This window comes from Seriola aureovittata, chromosome 17 (assembly GCF_021018895.1).
Source record: "Seriola aureovittata isolate HTS-2021-v1 ecotype China chromosome 17, ASM2101889v1, whole genome shotgun sequence".
Taxonomy (NCBI): Eukaryota; Metazoa; Chordata; class Actinopteri; order Carangiformes; family Carangidae; genus Seriola; species Seriola aureovittata.
Window position 1 is genome coordinate 4,644,414 of NC_079380.1, and position 19,351 is coordinate 4,663,764.

Here is a 19,351-nt window from a genome sequence, read left to right on the forward strand (position 1 = left end):
TTTTCCCCGTTCTGATTTACCAATAAATAACTGTTGGACAGTGAAGCTCAACAACAAGCAAAAAAACAGAACAGTCATATTTACTTGACAGAGTGCTCAGAGAGCGAATAAGGAATTAGTGAAGAGGAAAGTTGATTTGCTGTAGGTTAGCAACTGTTAGATTCAGGATGCAGATGGACTGAAAAGAAGATTACTACATGCTAGTGGCCTGTTGGAGTAAGAGCTACTATATTATAGGAATATCTGCTGTCACATTCCTGCTGTTCGATTTTAATACAGTATGTTACATACACTGTGCCAGTCAGCCGGAACTGACTACCACCCTCTCTAAATGTTAATCTCATTGTTATCAAATCAAAGTCAACACACACAACAGGTGCAGCACTCGCATATAGGCTTTGTCCAAGGGTAGAGACAGAGACTCAAGGTCAGTTTGAGTATAAGTACAGTTTGATAAAGTGCTTACATGGATGTTAGATTGTTAATGCTACTCCTAGTTGGCAACAACGACACTGGATATGAATAAAACAGATTGATTTTATTTCTTTAAAAAGCTGATTTACCTGTCTATGCTAGCCTTGTGGTAAATCTCTGACCCTGAGCCCTGCCCTAAGCTCCATGCTGTCATCACATGTTGACCATATGTGGGTGTTTACAGTACTGGGCCAGAAAATTACACACCTACATTAACACAAAACCAAACACACGCACACATTCAAACCCTCCTCATTCTTCATCAGTTTCAGCATGGCTGTTTGACAGGTGTGAAAGAGTGCTCTCCTTGCAGCACCACAGCCATTGCACCTAAGCTGTTGCTGAAATCTGGTCTGTTTCCCTAATAAGACTGTTCAATGAGAGGGGCCTGCTGGAGGCTGGAGGCCTGATCCACTGTGGATCAGCACAACTCACAACCTGCCAAATACTGAGTGTCGTATGAATGCTGTTCTTACGCCACCATTAGGGATTAGCCAGTTATGTTCAATGGAAACACTCAGTGCCAGTGCAGGAAGCCGGCCCTGAAGAGCTATCTGGGTGTGTAAAGGAGATTTTCACTAATTTCAGAGTGCTGGAACAGTACATCGAATGGAGTCTGTAGCAGAGGTCAGTGGTGAAGGACCTATTTTTTGGCATAAACCTACAAGAACTACCTTTTTGACCACTTGGGGGGCAGCAGGAAACAAGCTGTGAACACATCATTGGCATCATTACCTTTTAGGTTCATATAGTGAAATTGTTAGCAGTTACTCATATGTATGTGTATTTTTGCACTGTCACCCTGGAGACTGCACTAACCCCTGAGGGAATAGCTGATGTTGTTATGTAGCGGATCAACTAATGCGGATCTTAATAAACATACAAGCAACCACAACTAGCAGTTACAGAACAACATCATTCATGTGGATGTGTGTTTCTGGTCACTTGATAAATCTAAGTCCAGGATTCAGCCTCTTTTAGCTCTGTTTTAGCTTTTGGTCTCTACAAGCTCCTGAGGGAAATATGTGGCTCTTTAGCTGCTAAATGCTTCAGTATGTTCACCAGTTAGTCTCTAACTGTGTCTGTCTTCTGTTTGGTGCTGAGCAGGAAACGCTGAAAACAGCTGCCTGCTGCTGCTGGAAACAACATTATGAGAGCGGTGAGAGTGAACCACAACAGTAACGCTGCGAGACAGACAGCTAAACAAAGAGCTGAAACTCCCTATTAAGCTCCATGAAGCCGAGGGGAGCTGCAGACGGAGGTCATAATTCTCTTTAGGTTCGTTACTACTAACCCTTTTCACATTGTCACATTGTTTTCACATTGTCATTTGATACATTGTACAAATATTGATTATAGCCACATAAATTAAAAGCAGCAATACTGTTTATGGGAAAATACTCTGATAAAACTAGAGGCCCTGCATTCACATGAAGCGCAAGGGAACAAATATCCTCATGTGAAATGTCCTTAATTTACTTACAAGTGTACTTGAAGTTATCTAAACTGAATATATATATATATATATATATATATATATATATATTTCTATATATATGTATATGAATTATTGAGATCATGACATGTGGTTTGTACAAGTTAATAAATAATGAAAATCCTTAAAATTGAAGATAGTAATGAAAACTGCCAAAATGTAGACGTGCATATTAGGGAAAAAAATATATCTCCAAAACTGGAGTTTAATATGTTTATATATTAATAAAATCATCTGCTGAAAAGTGTTGGTAGTGAACATTTTGTAGATTTGTTTATCAAGAATGTTGTGTCTGATTTGTAATGGAAAGACATTAACCAGGCTGACATGATGTTTGCTCCAAACGTGTAATTTGCTAATAGGAAAATAATAACACCTCCATGGCGTTTTCCTTTGGTTTGAAGTCTTACGCTTGGACTTGCTTGCATGTAACCTGATAATAAGCCACTCATGCATCAAAAGTTTGTTTGCTCACAATTCAAAACACATCGATCTCTGCACGCTGGCGTGGTACTTGATGGTCTACTTCCAGTCACAGCAGGGAAAGAAACAGTTTGCCATTCAGACACCAAGTGAACAGAATACAGATGCAGTTAAGAGTTTATTTTCACTCATGAAGGGGTCGTTGTGTGGTTGTGTTTGTGTTTGGATCTGACTCCTTTCATCAGCAATTCAGACTTAAGAGTAAACATTTTATATGCATTGTGGAAATTCAAATGTTGAACAGTTCGCTTGATCGTGAGGTATTTTTTTTAGCATGACAATTCTCACAACTATCATCACACTTATTAGATTATGTTTTTATTTTTCAAAAAACGTAATTTTATACAACTTTTATTTAGAGCCATTTTGCGTAAAATTAAATAAGCTGTGAGGATCATGGGGGAAAAAATCATTTGGTCTTGTGTTTTTATCTTGATCTCGAGGGACTAATCTGTAAAGAGTTGATAGTATGTCATCAAAAAACTGACAAATCTCTACATATCTGCATGTGTCACAGATGCATCTTGAACAAAAGTGACAAATTCTTGATTGTCTCGATTGCTGCTGGTTTATTTTTGGTTCAAACAACCTTCATCAAGTTTAAGAACAATCATTACAAGGATTATAAGCACACACAGATGCTAATTAAATTATCCAATCAAAGGACCACAAAATTAGATTAACTGGTGAATGAAACACAGTAGATAGACTTGTTGTATTGATCCCATATCTACAACTTCCCTTATTCTTTGGGCAGCGTGCAGTTATTCCATGGACGGCAAATATATGCATTCAGTAAATTGTGGATATAGGTCTTTTATCATACACCTGATGTTGCCATTTTCTAATTCTTTGACTTTGGGAAAATATGTGGTTGTTATATGGATATTGCTTCCATGCTCTTTGATGCATGATGAAATACTTTTAGCATTAACGGTCTGTCTTTTCAAAGCTTGTGATATTTCATGGATGTTTTTTATGAAAAGATGTTGTCTGTAATGAATAACCTTGATGGCTATGTGTGTGTTTTAGCATATAATGCACCAGCTGAACACATTTTTGTGTTTCTCTGATTGGATGATTTATTTATTTGCATCTATGTACTGTATGTATACAGCATTTGGAAGTGTTGTAAGGCTTGTTCTTTCATGTACATGATTAAAGTTGTATAGACAGAAACGTTGTGTAAAATAAATAAACCAGCAGTAAGTGAGAGAGTGTGTGGAGAGTTTGTCACTTTGTTCAAGAGTTTTAAGTACAAAAAAAGAACACAAATCAAAAATTAACAAACTTCCCTTCAAAATAGACATGAGTCGACTTCTACTCCATTTCATTTTTGTAAGTCTAAAGTTTGAGTTGTAGTGACAGATTCAGAAGTTTGTAGGACGCACTTTTGAATGTACAGTATGAGAGGATTTACAGATGTTCACAGGATGTAACATTTTCTAGATGATGATTAGCATGAGTTGTCAGAACCTTTGCTTAAAGACACAATACTCTCTGTTCAGCCTAGGAAATACCATGTTGTTAATTTGTGTATTAATAATGTACATGCTCCGGCTCAAACGGACAAAGTTGTTTTGGCGGGTTGTGTATGGGCAGCAGGGAGTGCTTAAGGCAAAAACCTTACTTTTCTTCTTCAAGAAAATGTGAGATTCCCTGTGGAAATTCTGTGCAGGATTGAGAGGGTCGGATAAAGTTTGCTTGCCCCTTAAGTTCAGAGTGTGTGTGTTTGATAAAGTTCTCATAGCAGAGATCTGAGACTTCCACCAGTCTCAGCAGTCCTAAACACTCCTCCAAATCTTGCTGACAGTGGACGATGAGCATATAGAGTTAATATGAGAATGCTAATGAATATGAATGAGGTAAATGAAAGCTGATGAATGTTATCCCTTATCTCCATAAAGATTAGACAATTCCCTTGAACCTCTTCCAAGGACATACACAATAAAGAACAAATTTGAAGAGTGAGCTTGTCTAGCAATTTGATGGACGTTGATAAGGTTACATCACAAGGCATGATATATAATGTCTGGATGAGAACACTGAGTATGATCTGAGCTGAAACACTGAGGAGGCTGCAGTTCATTTTTAATAGTTTGTCCATCGTCATGGCCGTTGCTAAAAAAAAATCAATGTAGATTTTAAAAGATCTTTTAACAATATCCTGAGGCTAATATACACATTAGAGTTATTAAAATGAATATGTCTATTAGGGTCTTTTCTTCTCGAGAGACCACCGCTAGCTGACAAAGAATATACTCTCAATTTCCTCTTCATTTTCCTGGTGTCAGATCAATCATGCACCATCCCAACTCAAGGTGAAACCCATCAAAGTGTCATTCCCCCATTGTCAATGATTCACAGGAAACTCCCGAAACACAGACAGGCAGCCAGACAAACAGAAAGACAGCATCAACAACCGAGTTAGGGGGGGAAACAAACAGCCGTGATGTCCGGAGAGATTAATCTGCTTTACTGGCAGTCCTCAAGAGCAAAACGGGGAAAATTCACTGTGAACACAACTCCCAACCGTAAAATCGACTCATAAACACCATTGGGCCGCATGCAGGAAAGTGCTGAGATAAAGTCTGTCCAATCTAACAGATAAGATAAATTGGTGAAACTTTGCTCAGAACATGTTGGCTTCAGAAACCTCAGGTGAGATGCCAAGAGGTGGATCCTCTTGTAAATGAGAGTTTTAGCTGGAGGATAAAGTCAGTTAAGATCTGTGAAGTGCCTGTGTTCACCATGCTGTGGACTGCAAGTATGTGCCTCCTCTGGGCTTTGTCCATCCTCGGAGCGCCGGTAAACAAACAGAGACAGAAAGTGCTGCTGATCTCCTTCGATGGTTTCCGGTGGGATTACGACCGTGATGTCGACACACCAAACCTCGACAAAATGGCCAAGGATGGAGTCAAAGCCCTATATGTCACACCTCCTTACCTCACCATCACCAGTCCTACACACTTCACCCTCTTGACAGGTAAAGTGTTTCATTTTCTACAACAGTGCTTTCAGTTGGCAGGGGATCTGCATATCATGACGGAACAGGAAACTGCTCTGAGTTTACTTTGCAAGGACAGAAAAAAGCCACAGGAAAAAGGAATTAGTTGTAATTGAATGTCCCAGGGTCCAACAGCTTTTATAGCTGAGTAAGATGATTATGCTTGGATGACTGAGGGAAGAATTCTCTGCTCCCTTTCTTATTTTGACTCTCAAATCATCAGTGCCAGCTAAAAGAAATTTAACTTCCTTGAAATTAAATTCCTCTAATCTCCGAAGTTGGTCGTAAGACCTTGTCCAAAAGCGTCATGCCACTCAGCCCGTTAAGTTGATAGAATTTTTAATGTGAATGTGTCACGCTATGAATAATGAGTGCAAGCCGACTGACAGTGATTCTCTTCTGTAGGCCGCTACATTGAGAATCATGGGGTAATCCACAACATGTGGTTCAACACAACCACCACTGAGAAGAAGCCTTACTATCAGACTCAGTTTGTGAATGAGTGGTGGGACAATGGCACTCTGCCTATCTGGATCACAGCGCAGAGACAGGTGTGTGCAGCACAATTTCCATCTTATCTCTGAGATACTGTTTTGCTGTTTACAGCACTAGAAACCATTTCTCTTGACAAAACACCTCTGAAAGCCTGCTGAATGATTTCATGTAGATCACTGCAGTTATATTGGAAACTATTTTGCAGGTATAGATGTTAACTGCATGCAAATGAAAGCTGCTGTAAAGCTGCCTAAAAAGTTCAGCTGTACGTTTAAGAAAATGAATAAAAATGCATCAACTACTAATTTGATTTCCTTGTATGCTGACAGTGTGGACAGATGAGTTCTTGGCATACTTGTAAACATGTCAAAGTACATGTGTCATATTTATGTGTGTGATGTTAATGTGGCCTCTTTTTCCTAACCTTCAAGGGCCTAAAAGCGGGCTCTCTTCACTTTCCTGGCACGGCTTCCAGTTACCAGGGACAGGTTGCTATGGTGCGGGAAGTGGAGCCACTGCTTTACAACTACAAGAATGAGACTGCTTGGCGAGAAAACACAGACAAGGTGATGGGCTGGTTCAGAGACCAGGATCTGGACTTTGTGACCCTGTATTTTGGTGAGCCAGACGGAACAGGCCACAGATATGGTCCAGACTCGCCAGAGCGTCGGGAAATGGTCAAGCAAGTTGATAGAACTGTGGGCTACATTCGACAATCAGCGAAACAACATGGGCTGACCAACAGCCTGAACATTATCATCACAGCCGACCACGGCATGACCTCGGTGTACCGCAATGGTCAGGTGGAAGAAATCACCCTGTCCAAGATCCCGGGCTTCTCGTTCAGAGACCTGTCGTTTCACCTGGTGGACTTTGGGCCCTCTGGGATGTTATTGCCAAAGCCAGGCAAGCTGGAGAAGGTTTACAATGCCTTGAAGGGTTCACATCCACACCTCCATGTATACAAGAAGGAGGAGATGCCAGAACGTCTCCACTTTGCCAAAAATGATCGCATCCTCCCCATCATTCTCTGGTCGGACCCTGGATATGTAATCAATGGGGTGCGTTGACAGATAAAGTCACATTTGCTTTTTATGTCTCTCTTGTTCAAGAACTGGATGTTACCTGTCAGACTGAAGGCATGAGTTATCTAATAACTGAGGGGCTGCAAGAGTGATCAGACATATGTGTCTCTGATATCAATGACTTGGGTTTGGAAAGTTTAAAACTATAGAGTGACTTGCAGCAGCAGTTTTCTACCCAATGCAAGTCCTACTGATTTACCCTTTAAAGTAAATAGCTATTCCATGTCATCATTTCCACTAACATGCCAAGTTGCAGAGTACTTAAAACAGCAGCAAAATGTAAAGATATTACTTTTACTACTGAGACTCCTTAGAATAACCGCTGCTACAGCATTTCCATTTCATGTAGAGGTATTGGCAGCTTACTAACAGCCAGTAATTTATGTGATAATGGCCTACTTAGCTGGTTAAAGGGAAATCAAATGATAACACTAATCTGCTGATACAGATAAATAGCCAGATAAACAGTCTTGACATCAGAAATACTGAAGTTACCAGCTGTGTTTTATTTATAGAAAATGGTGAAACTGGACACTTTTGAACTAGAGACAAGGAGTTAAATTCTAATCTTAGTACATTACAATTTTAATCAAGTGAATTTGCACGTCCTCGGGATAATCCAGGCCTGGCTGATGACATGCAGTGCTCTCAAATGCTTCAGGAAGCTATTCATGCCTCAAAATTCAAAATTAGCATTTTCATATCAGTCACTTCACTGTGCAGCAACTTTGCAACTGAATGTGTCAGTCAGTATTGAGAACCATCAAGTCTTAAGTTAATTTAAGTTATTGAAATCATAGAATGTCTTCAAATCCTGACGATGAGGAAAATAATCAGTCCTGTGAATCCACTGATGAAATGGGTTATCTAAAGACTACAGGTTACGACCTGCCGTGACTGTATTTTCTGACGGTCATTTTATGGCCACTTAAACTCCTTTTAGCTTCATCCCAGGGAAGGATATGTATGTTGAGACCCTTACATAATAGCTAAGATAACTGGGTCCTCCACATAGTGGTATTTATATCACAGTTTGTCTCATTAAACTTAATATATACTACGACATTATCAAATGAATGTATGTCCTTAAAGTATTTTATGAAAATGGAAATTTTAGAGATGATTAAAATTCTCATTTAGTCACTTTCATCAGTTGATAGTAATCACAAAGCGAAAACAGGCCTTCCTTCTACAATATGGAAATGACTCTTTCACTTGGCCAATACCTCCCTCTGCTGAGTAAATAAGAGTAGGCCAAGATGTGTGAACTCTGTTGCTGGTAATGTCCTGTTATTAAAATCACTGGCTTAAAAGAGCTGCAGTCTAAATGAACCTAAACTGGGTCATGCGAGTTGTGGTAACTGTCCCTGTGTGTCCTTGCAGTATTTCCCAGTTCAGTTCCACAAGGGAGAGCACGGCTTTGACAACCAAGAGATGGACATGAAGCCTTTCTTCAGGGCAGTGGGTCCGGCGTTTCAGAAGAATCTGAAAGTGGGACCTTTTGAGACGGTAAACATCTACCCCTTGATGTGTCACATCCTGGGCATCCAGCCGGAGGTCAACGACGGCCACCTGAATGCCACCAAACACATGCTGGTTACTAGCACTACAACTCAGGGTGAGTTTATATCAGACTAATGAGCCTCTCCCCGTGGCCTCGAAAGTGTGTCATTCCAACACCTGCTCCTTCATTTCTGGGCCATTCATCCATCATTTCCAACTTCACATATGTCCAAATCAGATGTAGAGGTACTGTAGGTTAAAACTAGAAAGTACATCTGGCATTGCTCACAGTAAGTTCCGAAAAGAATATGTAAAAATGTGATGCCAAGTGTCTGCTGTTAAACAGCTACAACAGGGACAATGTTGGCAATATTCTATATTTGTGAATAAATCGTGCGATGTGTTTATCCTCTCTCAATGTTTTCTGACTTGAGTGCATCAGACTAAGCTCTCTGGTTCCTACTGAAGCCATAAAGTAAATCTTTAAAAATGGGTCACTAATATATGTCTGTGAAGATTCATCCAGGTCATGGTATTTCTAAGTGCTGAATGTAAGGAACTGAACTTGCTTAAGGTTCTTGAAGACGTTTTATTCGAAAGGCTTCATCAGTTCTGAAATGAAGGAAAGGTCACTAATATACTCTTTTTAAAGGCTTTGTAAAAGTCTGTGCACTGTAGTTAAAGTTACAGTTACAGCTAACTTTACTCAATCAGGGAATATATAAAGCATTTCATATAATGATTATCTGGAGCAGAATCAAGTCAAAAATAAACTACAGAGTGTGTGGTAATAAATGTCAGAAAGTGGAAGTGTGGCTCACTGATGTGTGTTTAATAGTTTTTGGACAATAATGAAGCTCTATGGCTCAGAGGAATAAGATATATCAGGCTTTGTTACACTTACATTTATTAGTAAAATCAATTGATGATTTGTGTGTGATTTTACTCACACAGCTCATAATTTTGCAAAGTGAGTTTTAGATTTTACATCTGGCGTGGTCATTTAATTTGCTAGTAGGGGCAACATAATCTGACCTTAAGACTGTTGAACTGCAACTCAAGTTTAAAGCAACCAAACACATTTACGTAAGTATGGAAGTATAACATTTGGGCACTTGTACTTAACTTGAGTGTTTCCATTTTAACCTACTCATACTAAAGGCTCCTTGTTTTTGTTTTATTCCGGATTTTCACCCAAAAATATTGTCTACTTAAATTTTTTGTTTGGCTTTTAAGAAGGCACATTAATTTGGACTGACTTTCATTTGAATTTGTCCTGAAACTAAAAGTTGTTGTGTTTCCTGTTGTAAGACACAGATGACACTGATCACAGCAGTTTTCAGTAAACAAGCTCCTCTTGTGGTGAGCAAAGCTCACAACGTACAGAAGACCTTTGTGCCTGAGTGACACAAAGAAGCTATTGGACAAAATGTAAAAGTAATTGTTATAGCGCCATCATGTGGTTAGTTGATGCAGTTTAGTACTTGAGTAAAGGCAGTACTGGTTGCTGTAAAACAGGTATTTTAAGGGAGGAAGTAGAGGAATAAGATCACAATGAGGCAAATGGGGTAAAATAACTGTGGTTCTTTAAAAATACTCACACAAAATTCCAGCGGTCTGCAAAATCAGTGTAGAAATATCAGCATCAACTTTCCAAAAGCACAAACTTAAAATTTGAATGTGTTCTGTTTTTTCATGTCAAGATGTCCTGCAAAACGTCTTCACGGGACTAGCTGCAGTGGCTGGATTTCTTGTTTTAGTTTTTATAGTGATGATAACCTACACAACACTCAAGAGGAAACCGAAGAATAAAAGGTAATAACAAAGTAATTAAAACAATTATTACATGCCATTTCTGTTTGTCCCCTGTAAGTATAGGCAAAAAAGGTCAAATTCAGTAATTCACGAATAAGACTATTTTCAATATTGATATAAAGGTAACAATATGACAATTGTATCTTTCTGTTTTCAGATCAGGAAGTTCGAAACATCCTCAAGAGAAAAAAAATACAAAGCAAACTTCATTTTGATCACCACACAAAATCGTAATTCTTCGGTGTGAGACTAGGAAACAGCTGCCTGTGGACAGTCTCTCTGGGTGATTCTATCTCATCCTATATGAGGATATGGATTTTTCTTAATCACACAAAGAACCAAAAAGCAGAGGTGTGTGTAACCATTTTACAAATTATTATTTTTGGTTTAAAATGGAAAATGAACAGAACTGGGTGAAGAGTAAATGAATTCATCAGCCTACTTTGAGTTTATTTTGTTTAGTATTTCGTTAAATCTAATTCTGTAATGCAAAGTGAGTGAAGTATAAAATGTAAAGTAAAAGTAAATTATAAAATGTATATTACTGTCTGTTTCACAACATGTTGTAATTGAATGTCTGAATGAATAAACTTCATTTACCTAAACCTAATTTACGTAAGGCTATGCGGTTGTCTTAAAATTGAGCCTTGAATAAGAGCACCTGAGGCCACAAATTAGGATTAACTATTTAACTAGGCCTATTAATTGTTTTGAAAAACAAAAAAAAGTTAAAATAAAAAAGCACCATGTAGAGAAAAGTGATTAATCGAACCTGCAAGTCGAAAAAAGTGTGTTTTAAGATCTGATTTGAGAACAAAGCAGTAATTACTTTATAATGAATATGTCTCTACTTTCACTTACAATATGTGAACATCATACGACGGTGCCTGCCATGGGACATAATTCAGCAACCACATTCTCAGTTACCCGCCTCTCTTCGCGTAATGGTGTCAAGTTACGCACGCTAGCACCGGACTTCCGTTTACGATTTTCAAAATAAAACTATACTTGAAGTCTTGCACACTAGTGTAATATTTTTTCCATTAAATTGAAAATATACGTTAACACAGATACCAGAATTACACTGTTTGTACAAGAGGATGCCATTTTTTCTAATTCATGTTTTTGCAGAAACGTTGATTATGTTTTAATTTTACACGAAGAAGATAATGCAGTAATACAAAACATGTATTTCAGCATGTGTGCTTCCACCAGTGGATGCAAGCCTACATTTTATAGCTGAACTATATATTTCCTTCAAAAATCCTTTTCATTAGATGATTGTGTTAATTAGTTTTAATTAATCACTTATCCATTTTGAATATTTAAATGATTTCTAATTCACATCACTTCTAGCTAATTTAAATATCACTTTAATTAACTTACTTACTAATGTTTACATTACAAAATTTAACCTATATAATCAATCGTTATACTGGCTACATTGCTCACTAATAAAGCCAATACCAACTGACATTGCTGGACTTGCCTGAGCTTATTCCACCAACTGCAACATTTTATTATTATTTTTTTTTATTTTATTTTATGTATGATAGTTATATTGTATAACCCAGTTTTATAAGAGACATATAGTTCTATTTTAGGGTGCATTGTTAGCATCTGGTAAAGGACAACAGATGGCAAATTAGCATTCTGGCTGATTTACATTACACTGACAATTGAGCACCATCATTAACAAACAAATTAATAATACAATTTACATACATTATTACTTTAGATTAGATTTTTAAAGATCCAGCTATTGCCTCTTCAGACCTGTTTAGTTATATTTCCACTACGGCAATTTTCCACCGAGTATTATCAGTGCTTTAACTGACAATACCTTTATTTTGAAGGCACGACTCTACACACCCGGCCCTGTCGGAGTGTAACTGTCATTAACTTGGCGCAGCTCTTGTCTTTTGATAAAGGATTCTTATTCGGGGTGAAGGCAGACATGGAGGAACTGAGCGCCGTGGGAGAGCAGGTTTTTGATGCCGAATGCATTTTAAACAAACGACTGAGAAAGGTTAGAGCTGTAAAACGTCTCAACGTATATCCGCGTTTTTATTTTTCTGGCGGGTGTTTACAAAGGTTCTTCCTCTTTTGGTTTATCTTTCAGGGAAAGTTGGAGTTTCTTGTGAAGTGGAGGGGATGGTCATCCAAGTAAGTACAAGTGGAGCTGCTCAGCACGAAACAATGAAAACAACAACAACGTGTCGCTTGTTGCTTTTGGCGAAACTGTTGAAGCTAAACCGTTCGTTTTTTTCTCAAAGGTCCGAGTCCAAAATACAACAACGACGGGGTGTTGTTCGTTTGCGTTTCTTATGGCAGTTTCTCCAAATACAGCTCACAATTCTGCCTTTACATTGGCTTTCTTTTGTTCATAACACCTCAAATTTGGGAACTTAGCGGAAAGCAAGAGAAAATACTTTTTAAAGTACATCAATTTCGTCTTTCTGGATTTCCATTCCTCTATTTTTTTAAGATAATGGCGGTTTTTAACTAATTTAATTGCTGACTGAAAACAAGTTTTTTGTGTGTGTGGCTCGGACACGACAATCAAAGCACTCAGATTTCCAAGGACTGTTTTATATTTGATTTATAGGCACTTAATACCCTGATACATTCGTTACATAACTCATAATTCAAAAGTGATTTTGAATTATGAGTTATTTTTACACTGCATTAGTGTCGCTGCTGGTTAGGCTCCACTCTGACTTCATTTCTTGTCATTTGCCCTTTCTGTTCACTCCACATTGTTGCTGTAATCCACCATCAATGCACACGGTTGCCTGCCAGCTCCATGGCTTTCTGTTAGAACCACATCCTTTGTGTATGTGTGTGTGTGTGTGTGTGTGTGTGTGTGTGTGTGTGTGTGTGTGTGTGTGTGTGTGCGCGTGCGTGCGTGCGTGTGTGTAGGGAAAGGGTGGGGGTCGATTATTTCACTGGTGACTGCTGATCAGAATGGGCCATTCAACAACAAGTGATGAGGAGAGAGGTCATTACATATGCATGTAGCTCAGATCACTTAAAGAAAAAACACAATGACCTTTTCAGGTCTGTTTCTGCAACAAATCTGACTCAAGTAATTCAGTGAAAACAGCACCGGGCCATGTCAATGCTGTCATACAGATGCAGCAGAGAAACACCTGCAAAACAAAGTTGTTTTTGCCATCTAAACGACACTCTGTGCTGTGCCAGCACAACCACAACAAACCTCTTATTCTCACTACTTCCCATAAATGTCACAGCACTTCCATGATCTAAAAATGGTCTTCCTTCCTGGGTTGTTAGTGTTTTTCTACAGAGATGGGCAGTTGGGGTTTCACCATAGCTGAGCTCATTGTGGAACAAAAAATAACTAAAATCTGATCTGGCAGCTGTGGGAAACAAGTTGGGAAGTACCTTATGTGGTTTTCAGTGAAATAGCCAAACTTTCCCAAAACTCCTCACACACATGTATCTCTCCAACTTATCTTTCACCTCTGCACACCTGGCCAGTTGCTGCGCAAACCAGATGTGATTATCAGATTGTCTTTTTCAGAATAGTAAAGATGCAGCTCTATGAAATACACCGTTAAATGAACTACCATTTTCAAATTACTTATTAAGATATAGTTTATAAGTGATATAGCTATTACACAGATCTCTGTGTCTGAAATGCTCTTTGAGTGCTGCACTGCACCATCTATTTCTCTATGTAACACAAAGCAGTCCTAAATGATAGTTTTAATTTTATTTCTGTTAAGGACTATATTTTAGTTCTTGCCCTGTTGTCTATCTTAAAAGGTCTTTCTCAGCCAATCCTTCTGTAATTTGTCTCACAGTATAACTCACAGTTTGCCTGTAGTAAGTTCATGGCTGCTGGAACAACAGAGTCCTCTGTTACTGCTCACTGCTGAGGCTGGAGGGTACATTTAATCTCACAGGGGCCACATTGCTTCTTTATTTTGACTAACACCACGATGTGTAACACTCCTTATGTCAATTTATTTCAGACACAACAGCTGGGAGCCCCAAGAAAACATCCTTGACCCAAGACTGTTGGCTGCATTCAACAAGAAGTGAGTTTCCTTCTTTAGCATTAACACACCAATCGGTGGTCAATTTGTTACAGTTAAAAGTTGTTTTGTAAGAAACAAACACACATTAAGTGATATGCTTTTGATTGATTTGCACAATTGTGTGCAAACCATAACTTTTTCCCCGTGTTCATAGATTTGTTGCATTTTTAGCCATTCTAACTAATCTTAGTGATAACCAAAATAGTATATATTGATGTACAGTATATTGTAGTTTTTATAAATTTTATTAAATTTGTTGGTTGTATTAACACTGATTTTTTTTTTTTACATTACAAACGTGGAGCTTGAACAATAGTTGATGAATATTCATTAATACCACATTAAGCATTTGTTGAAATTTGTTTTTCTTTATAGAGAGCAAGAAAGGGAGCTCCTGCTGCGTAAGAGAGGGAAAAGGCCAAGAGGACGGCCACGGAAAATCCTTGTAAGTACATTCTAAAGCAAACCGCCATTCTTTGAAGGTTTAGTACACAATTATCTAATGTTTGCTCTTTTATTTAGGAAAATGTGCCTGAAGCTCCAAAATCAAGCAGCTCTTCATCTGGCTCATCGTCGTCGTCGTCCGATTCCTCATCCTCATGCTCCTCCTCTTCATCCTCATCAGATGACGATGACGAAGACAGCAGCGTTAAGCAGGCAACCCCAAGTGTCAGAACACGAGACCTTCATCCCGTCCCTCAGAAGAAAGCACAGATTGTCGTTGCAAAACAGGAGCCCCCAAAGAAACGAAGCAGGAAACCTCTGCCCCCTGAAGTGAAGGAATTTCAGCAGAACAAGAGCCCTCGTAAAATCCTGAAGACGTCTAAAGATACAGATCTTCCAGGAGCAATCAAAAAGCCTGTTCATCCAGCAAGCTTCACCTTCATGGGTTTCCATCGGGGCTCTGCTAGGGATACAGTGGGTAGTCAGAACCGGAGTTCTCTCGCCCAGGGAGGGGCTGTTAAAAACTCCATGAGCTCTGTGGGATCTGGCAGGTCAGTCCAACCTGCCTCCCTCTCTCTGAACAAATCCAGCCAGAGCAGGAATGTCACTGAGGGTAAACTGTCCATCTCCAGTATGAGCAGTGGGACAAGTCTGGATTTGAAAGCAGCTGCTGGTAAATCAAAAGGAGTAGCAGCGTTGAATTTGAATACATCCAAACACCCCATTCAAGGAACCACTCAGCATACACTAAGCTCCCCCAATGGACAAAAGAAACCCCAGGGCCCTGTGTCAACACTGCAGCGGATACCCAATACCAAAACAGTGGCTTCTGTACCATCTAAGAACGCCTCTTCCAATCAAGGTTCAGGCCTTCAGCCTCTCAACCTTCAGAGCAAACCAATGCAAAGCAATGATGCTCCTGGAAATGGCACTACCCCAGTGTCAGGCATGAGAAATGCAACAAACCCAGCAAGGAAAACTACTGTCACACAAAATCAGGAATATAATCCTAAGAGTCCAGCAACCCCTGGAAGACTGCAAGCCAGAAAGAACCAGCCTGGAGCAGAAAAAGTCAAGGAGGCGAATGAAATCCAGACCTCTAGAGTCCAAGGCAGGCTGGAGAAGAACAGTGTGCATAAATCCTCCACGGAGGTCCAGAGCCAACAAGAAAGATCGGCCTACAAAGATGGCAAGAAAGCCAAAATGAATGACATGAGCACAGGTGAAGAGGAGAGCAGCTCAGACTCCGACCAGGATTCCTCCTACACCGGCCAGGATCCGTCAGTGGCAGTCCAGAACCAGGACTGGAAGCCCACGCGTAGTCTGATAGAGCATGTGTTTGTAACAGATGTCACTGCTAATCTAGTCACTGTCACAGTCAAGGAGTCTCCAACCAGTGTTGGGTTCTTCAGCATTCGTAACTACTGACAAGGATTAAACACACTGCAAACCAGATGGACTTTGGATCAAAGAGACAGGATTGGGGTTCTGAAGGAACTAGATAAAACCTTTCGCTGGAGAATTCCTGAGGAACACATTGTGGAATGGAAGTCAATTTGCTCTTCATTTTCTTTTAGTAAAAGACTAATTTTTACGTTAAAAAAAAGGACATCAGTTATCGATTGTGATTATTTATTTGCTCGTGTCTATAAATTGTTCAGGAAGTGACAGTCTGATAATCTCAAATCTCAAGTCTTTTTAGCCTCAGAGATCCCAACACAGCATTGTTACCAGGGTCCTGGGGAAAAATAACTTTCTCATATTCATCTTTTAAATATCAAGCTAAAACTCTGTTGCCCATTGTTGCTGAATCTGTGCAAAATATTAGCATTCATATTGATCTCTTGTGTGTTTCCATCTGCTGTGTTATAACATACAGCTAAGCAGATGAGAGGAATGACTTAATGAAGAAATTATGAAAGGTAGGCATGAGCAGGAGGGCTAGCTTCTTTTGAGGATGGCGGACATTTAGTTCATAATATGTCATTATGTGTTGTGAATCCATATCAATAGTTAATGTAAACCAGTTTTTAATTCTTAGTATAGTATTGTTTTTTAATGTTTCATAAATTAGCTACCTCTGTTTTTTTTTCAGCATTTGCTGCAAATGTATATTCTTTTCTTATGGGACAGGAAAACCTTTCCCTCCAGGGTATACCATCATTGTGTCCATATTATGTCCATATAATTGTTTTTATATAGCTCTAATGTATTGAGTTTTCATGCTGTATAGACATGTGTTAGTACCAGCGACCAGCCCGAGCTGCAGCTTTCGAACAACAGCTTTGTTTCTATGTTAGGAAAAACTCCCATCAGAACTGGACCTGCGTTCCACGCGATGTTGAACTGTGCACACCTTTATCGCCTCAAAAAGAAGCTTCATTCCACAGTGCAGCCAGTTTATCTGCGCAGTTTTCCAAATGGGCTGAAGCATGTGGGGAGTCAGATACAGTATCTCTGTTCCTCCCTGGTGCTCAGATAAGACTCAGTTCTGGCTGAGGTTTGCTCTTCTGCCTTTGCATCAGTTCTGTCCTTCAATGAGGTATTCACCAGCAACTTTAATCTTCTCAGACTTGTAATTAATACTGACAAAGGCCAGAGAATAAGTGCTTGTGTTGACATGGCTGGATGATCATGGACAGTACACCTGACAAAGCTTCTCCCTCAATCTGTCAAAGCCTCCCATGAGCCTCTGAGATTGCTTAAGGCAACTGCTTTCAAAGTGGGGAATGGGAAAAGGTTTGGGCGTGGACAGTGCTTGACAATAAACGGTTCAGCATTGTTTGTCCCAGACCACATAACGCCAGATTTCATTGTGTCTGTTGCTACTGGTGTTTCAAAATCTCTAGTACTGAAATACCACATTTGATTTGGTTGTCTTTTTTGTTTTTCTGTTTTGTTTTTACTTTACATGCAGCTGCAGACGTCTCATTTCACCCGCCTGCATGGGTTCAGGAGCTGCAGGCCCAGCCTCCCAGAGAAAAAAGGTCTTTATCTGATGTAACGGAAAAGAAACCACAACAATGTGCGCTACTTTCTGCTCCCTTGAGAGGAGTTCAGCAACAAAGCACTTCGACTGAACTCTTCTGTCTAATCCTGCTTTGCAGACTGTGCCTTTCTTTCTCTCAAAGACTAAACACAAAGGCATTACCCCAAAGATAGCTAGAATTTCAGGTTATTCAATAAAAGCGTACCCCTCGAGCACAGCATGGGGACTGTACCTTTTTTTGGTCCATATTGTTGTGAAACAGCAAGGAGACCTTGCTGGAAGACTTATCACACATGTATGGAACAGACAAATATTTGATGCCTTATTGAAACAATGAGAGTGGTTTAGGCTCAACTTATAGAAGTACTTTCCATTCAGGATCATCTGAAAAATACTGAGTGCATTCTCATATTACATGTGTTACAGGTGAAAAATGTTAGTGCGCAGCTTTTGGTTTCTTCTTGTCAGTATAGTTTTTAAGTCAAAGAAATGCATAAGGCGGTAGATAAAGATTAGTCTAGGCTCAATCAATGTCACTTATCACTACCATGTAATAGGCTATGGGGTAACGCAAGGTGTTTGTATGAATTTTTTTTATTTTTATTTTTTATAAATGGTATCTGCTTTTCTTAATCGATGAAAAGAAAGAACTTTTCTTTCAGTTATGGTCTTTTTTTAGATCTACTAACCATTTCAATGGAATGTTGTTCTCTTTACACTCTATTTATTTCAAATTAAGAGCCTTTCAGGGTAGGACAGTGTCATCAATCCTTGTATTGTGCCGCTTGTCAAATTGACTAATAAATGGTACAACCTTATGTCTGACTCTGGTTTCTTTACAGTAATTTATCAAGCAAAAAAGCCAAATACTTGCTGGTTCCAGCTTCTTTAAGGTGACGATTATCTGATTTTGTCTGTTATACATCATAGATTCAAAATATATTGTGTATGTTTGGGTTTTGTACTGTAGGAGAAAACGAGCAGTTTGAAGACATAACATTGGGTTCCTGTCATTGGTATTTTTCACTATTTGCTGACATTTCACAGACTAACCAATCATAAATAAACAGATTGATAGTGAAAATAATCTGTAGTTGCAGCCCTACATTCAGCATGTTAGCATTAAGCATAGGTGAGTCAGAACATATCTGGCGTTTCAGATGGTACCACCGACCGTTATCATGCCGATGGGACGTTCACCAACAGAAGATGTCATAACTCATCTTTTGTTCTCTCTGAAGCAGTGTAGTATCAGTCCTCACTAGCACCGCTGCTAAAAAGTCACTTAAGTAACACTCATCCATTAAGGAAGAAACACAATGACAGAAAACCAGTCATTAGGACTTTCTACTATCACTATCTCCACTGCAAGACCCTCCACTACACCTCATGGAAACATGTAGCCTACGGTAAAAGCCACTAGATGGTGCTGTTGTACTTGAAGGTGAAGACACCCAAGAGCGCTTCAATTTCTTAATTAACCATAATTATAAA

General features: G+C 39.2%; 2 protein-coding genes across 2 annotated transcripts; both read left to right on the forward strand.

The window, feature by feature from the left end:
• The first annotated feature begins 5,203 nt into the window (after positions 1-5,203).
• LOC130185494 (ectonucleotide pyrophosphatase/phosphodiesterase family member 7-like) lies at positions 5,204-10,967 on the forward strand. The gene is made up of 6 exons (XM_056401982.1): positions 5,204-5,438; positions 5,865-6,010; positions 6,386-7,015; positions 8,423-8,657; positions 10,246-10,357; positions 10,515-10,967. Exons 1-6 carry the CDS (start codon positions 5,204-5,206, stop codon positions 10,570-10,572), a joined length of 1,416 nt encoding a protein of 471 aa, XP_056257957.1. The 3' UTR covers positions 10,573-10,967.
• Positions 10,968-12,273: 1,306 nt separating this feature from the next.
• Positions 12,274-18,675, forward strand: cbx2 (chromobox homolog 2 (Drosophila Pc class)). The gene is made up of 5 exons (XM_056401981.1): positions 12,274-12,386; positions 12,480-12,523; positions 14,359-14,424; positions 14,800-14,869; positions 14,947-18,675. The coding sequence occupies exons 1-5, from the start codon at positions 12,315-12,317 to the stop codon at positions 16,294-16,296; spliced, it is 1,602 nt and encodes a 533-aa protein (XP_056257956.1). The 5' UTR covers positions 12,274-12,314; the 3' UTR covers positions 16,297-18,675.
• The last annotated feature ends 676 nt before the right edge of the window (positions 18,676-19,351 follow it).

Excerpts from the sequence above, each read along its gene's own strand:
- cbx2 (XM_056401981.1), top strand. The coding sequence starts at position 12,315 with ATGGAGGAACTGAGCGCCGTGGGAGAGCAGGTTTTTGATGCCGAATGC. Across the intron at positions 14,425-14,799 it reads TTGGCTGCATTCAACAAGAA|AGAGCAAGAAAGGGAGCTCC; the intron begins GTGAGTTTCCTT and ends TTTTCTTTATAG. Across the intron at positions 14,870-14,946 it reads GACGGCCACGGAAAATCCTT|GAAAATGTGCCTGAAGCTCC; the intron begins GTAAGTACATTC and ends TCTTTTATTTAG.
- LOC130185494 (XM_056401982.1), top strand. The coding sequence starts at position 5,204 with ATGCTGTGGACTGCAAGTATGTGCCTCCTCTGGGCTTTGTCCATCCTC. Across the intron at positions 7,016-8,422 it reads CTGGATATGTAATCAATGGG|TATTTCCCAGTTCAGTTCCA; the intron begins GTGCGTTGACAG and ends GTGTCCTTGCAG. Across the intron at positions 8,658-10,245 it reads TACTAGCACTACAACTCAGG|ATGTCCTGCAAAACGTCTTC; the intron begins GTGAGTTTATAT and ends TTTCATGTCAAG.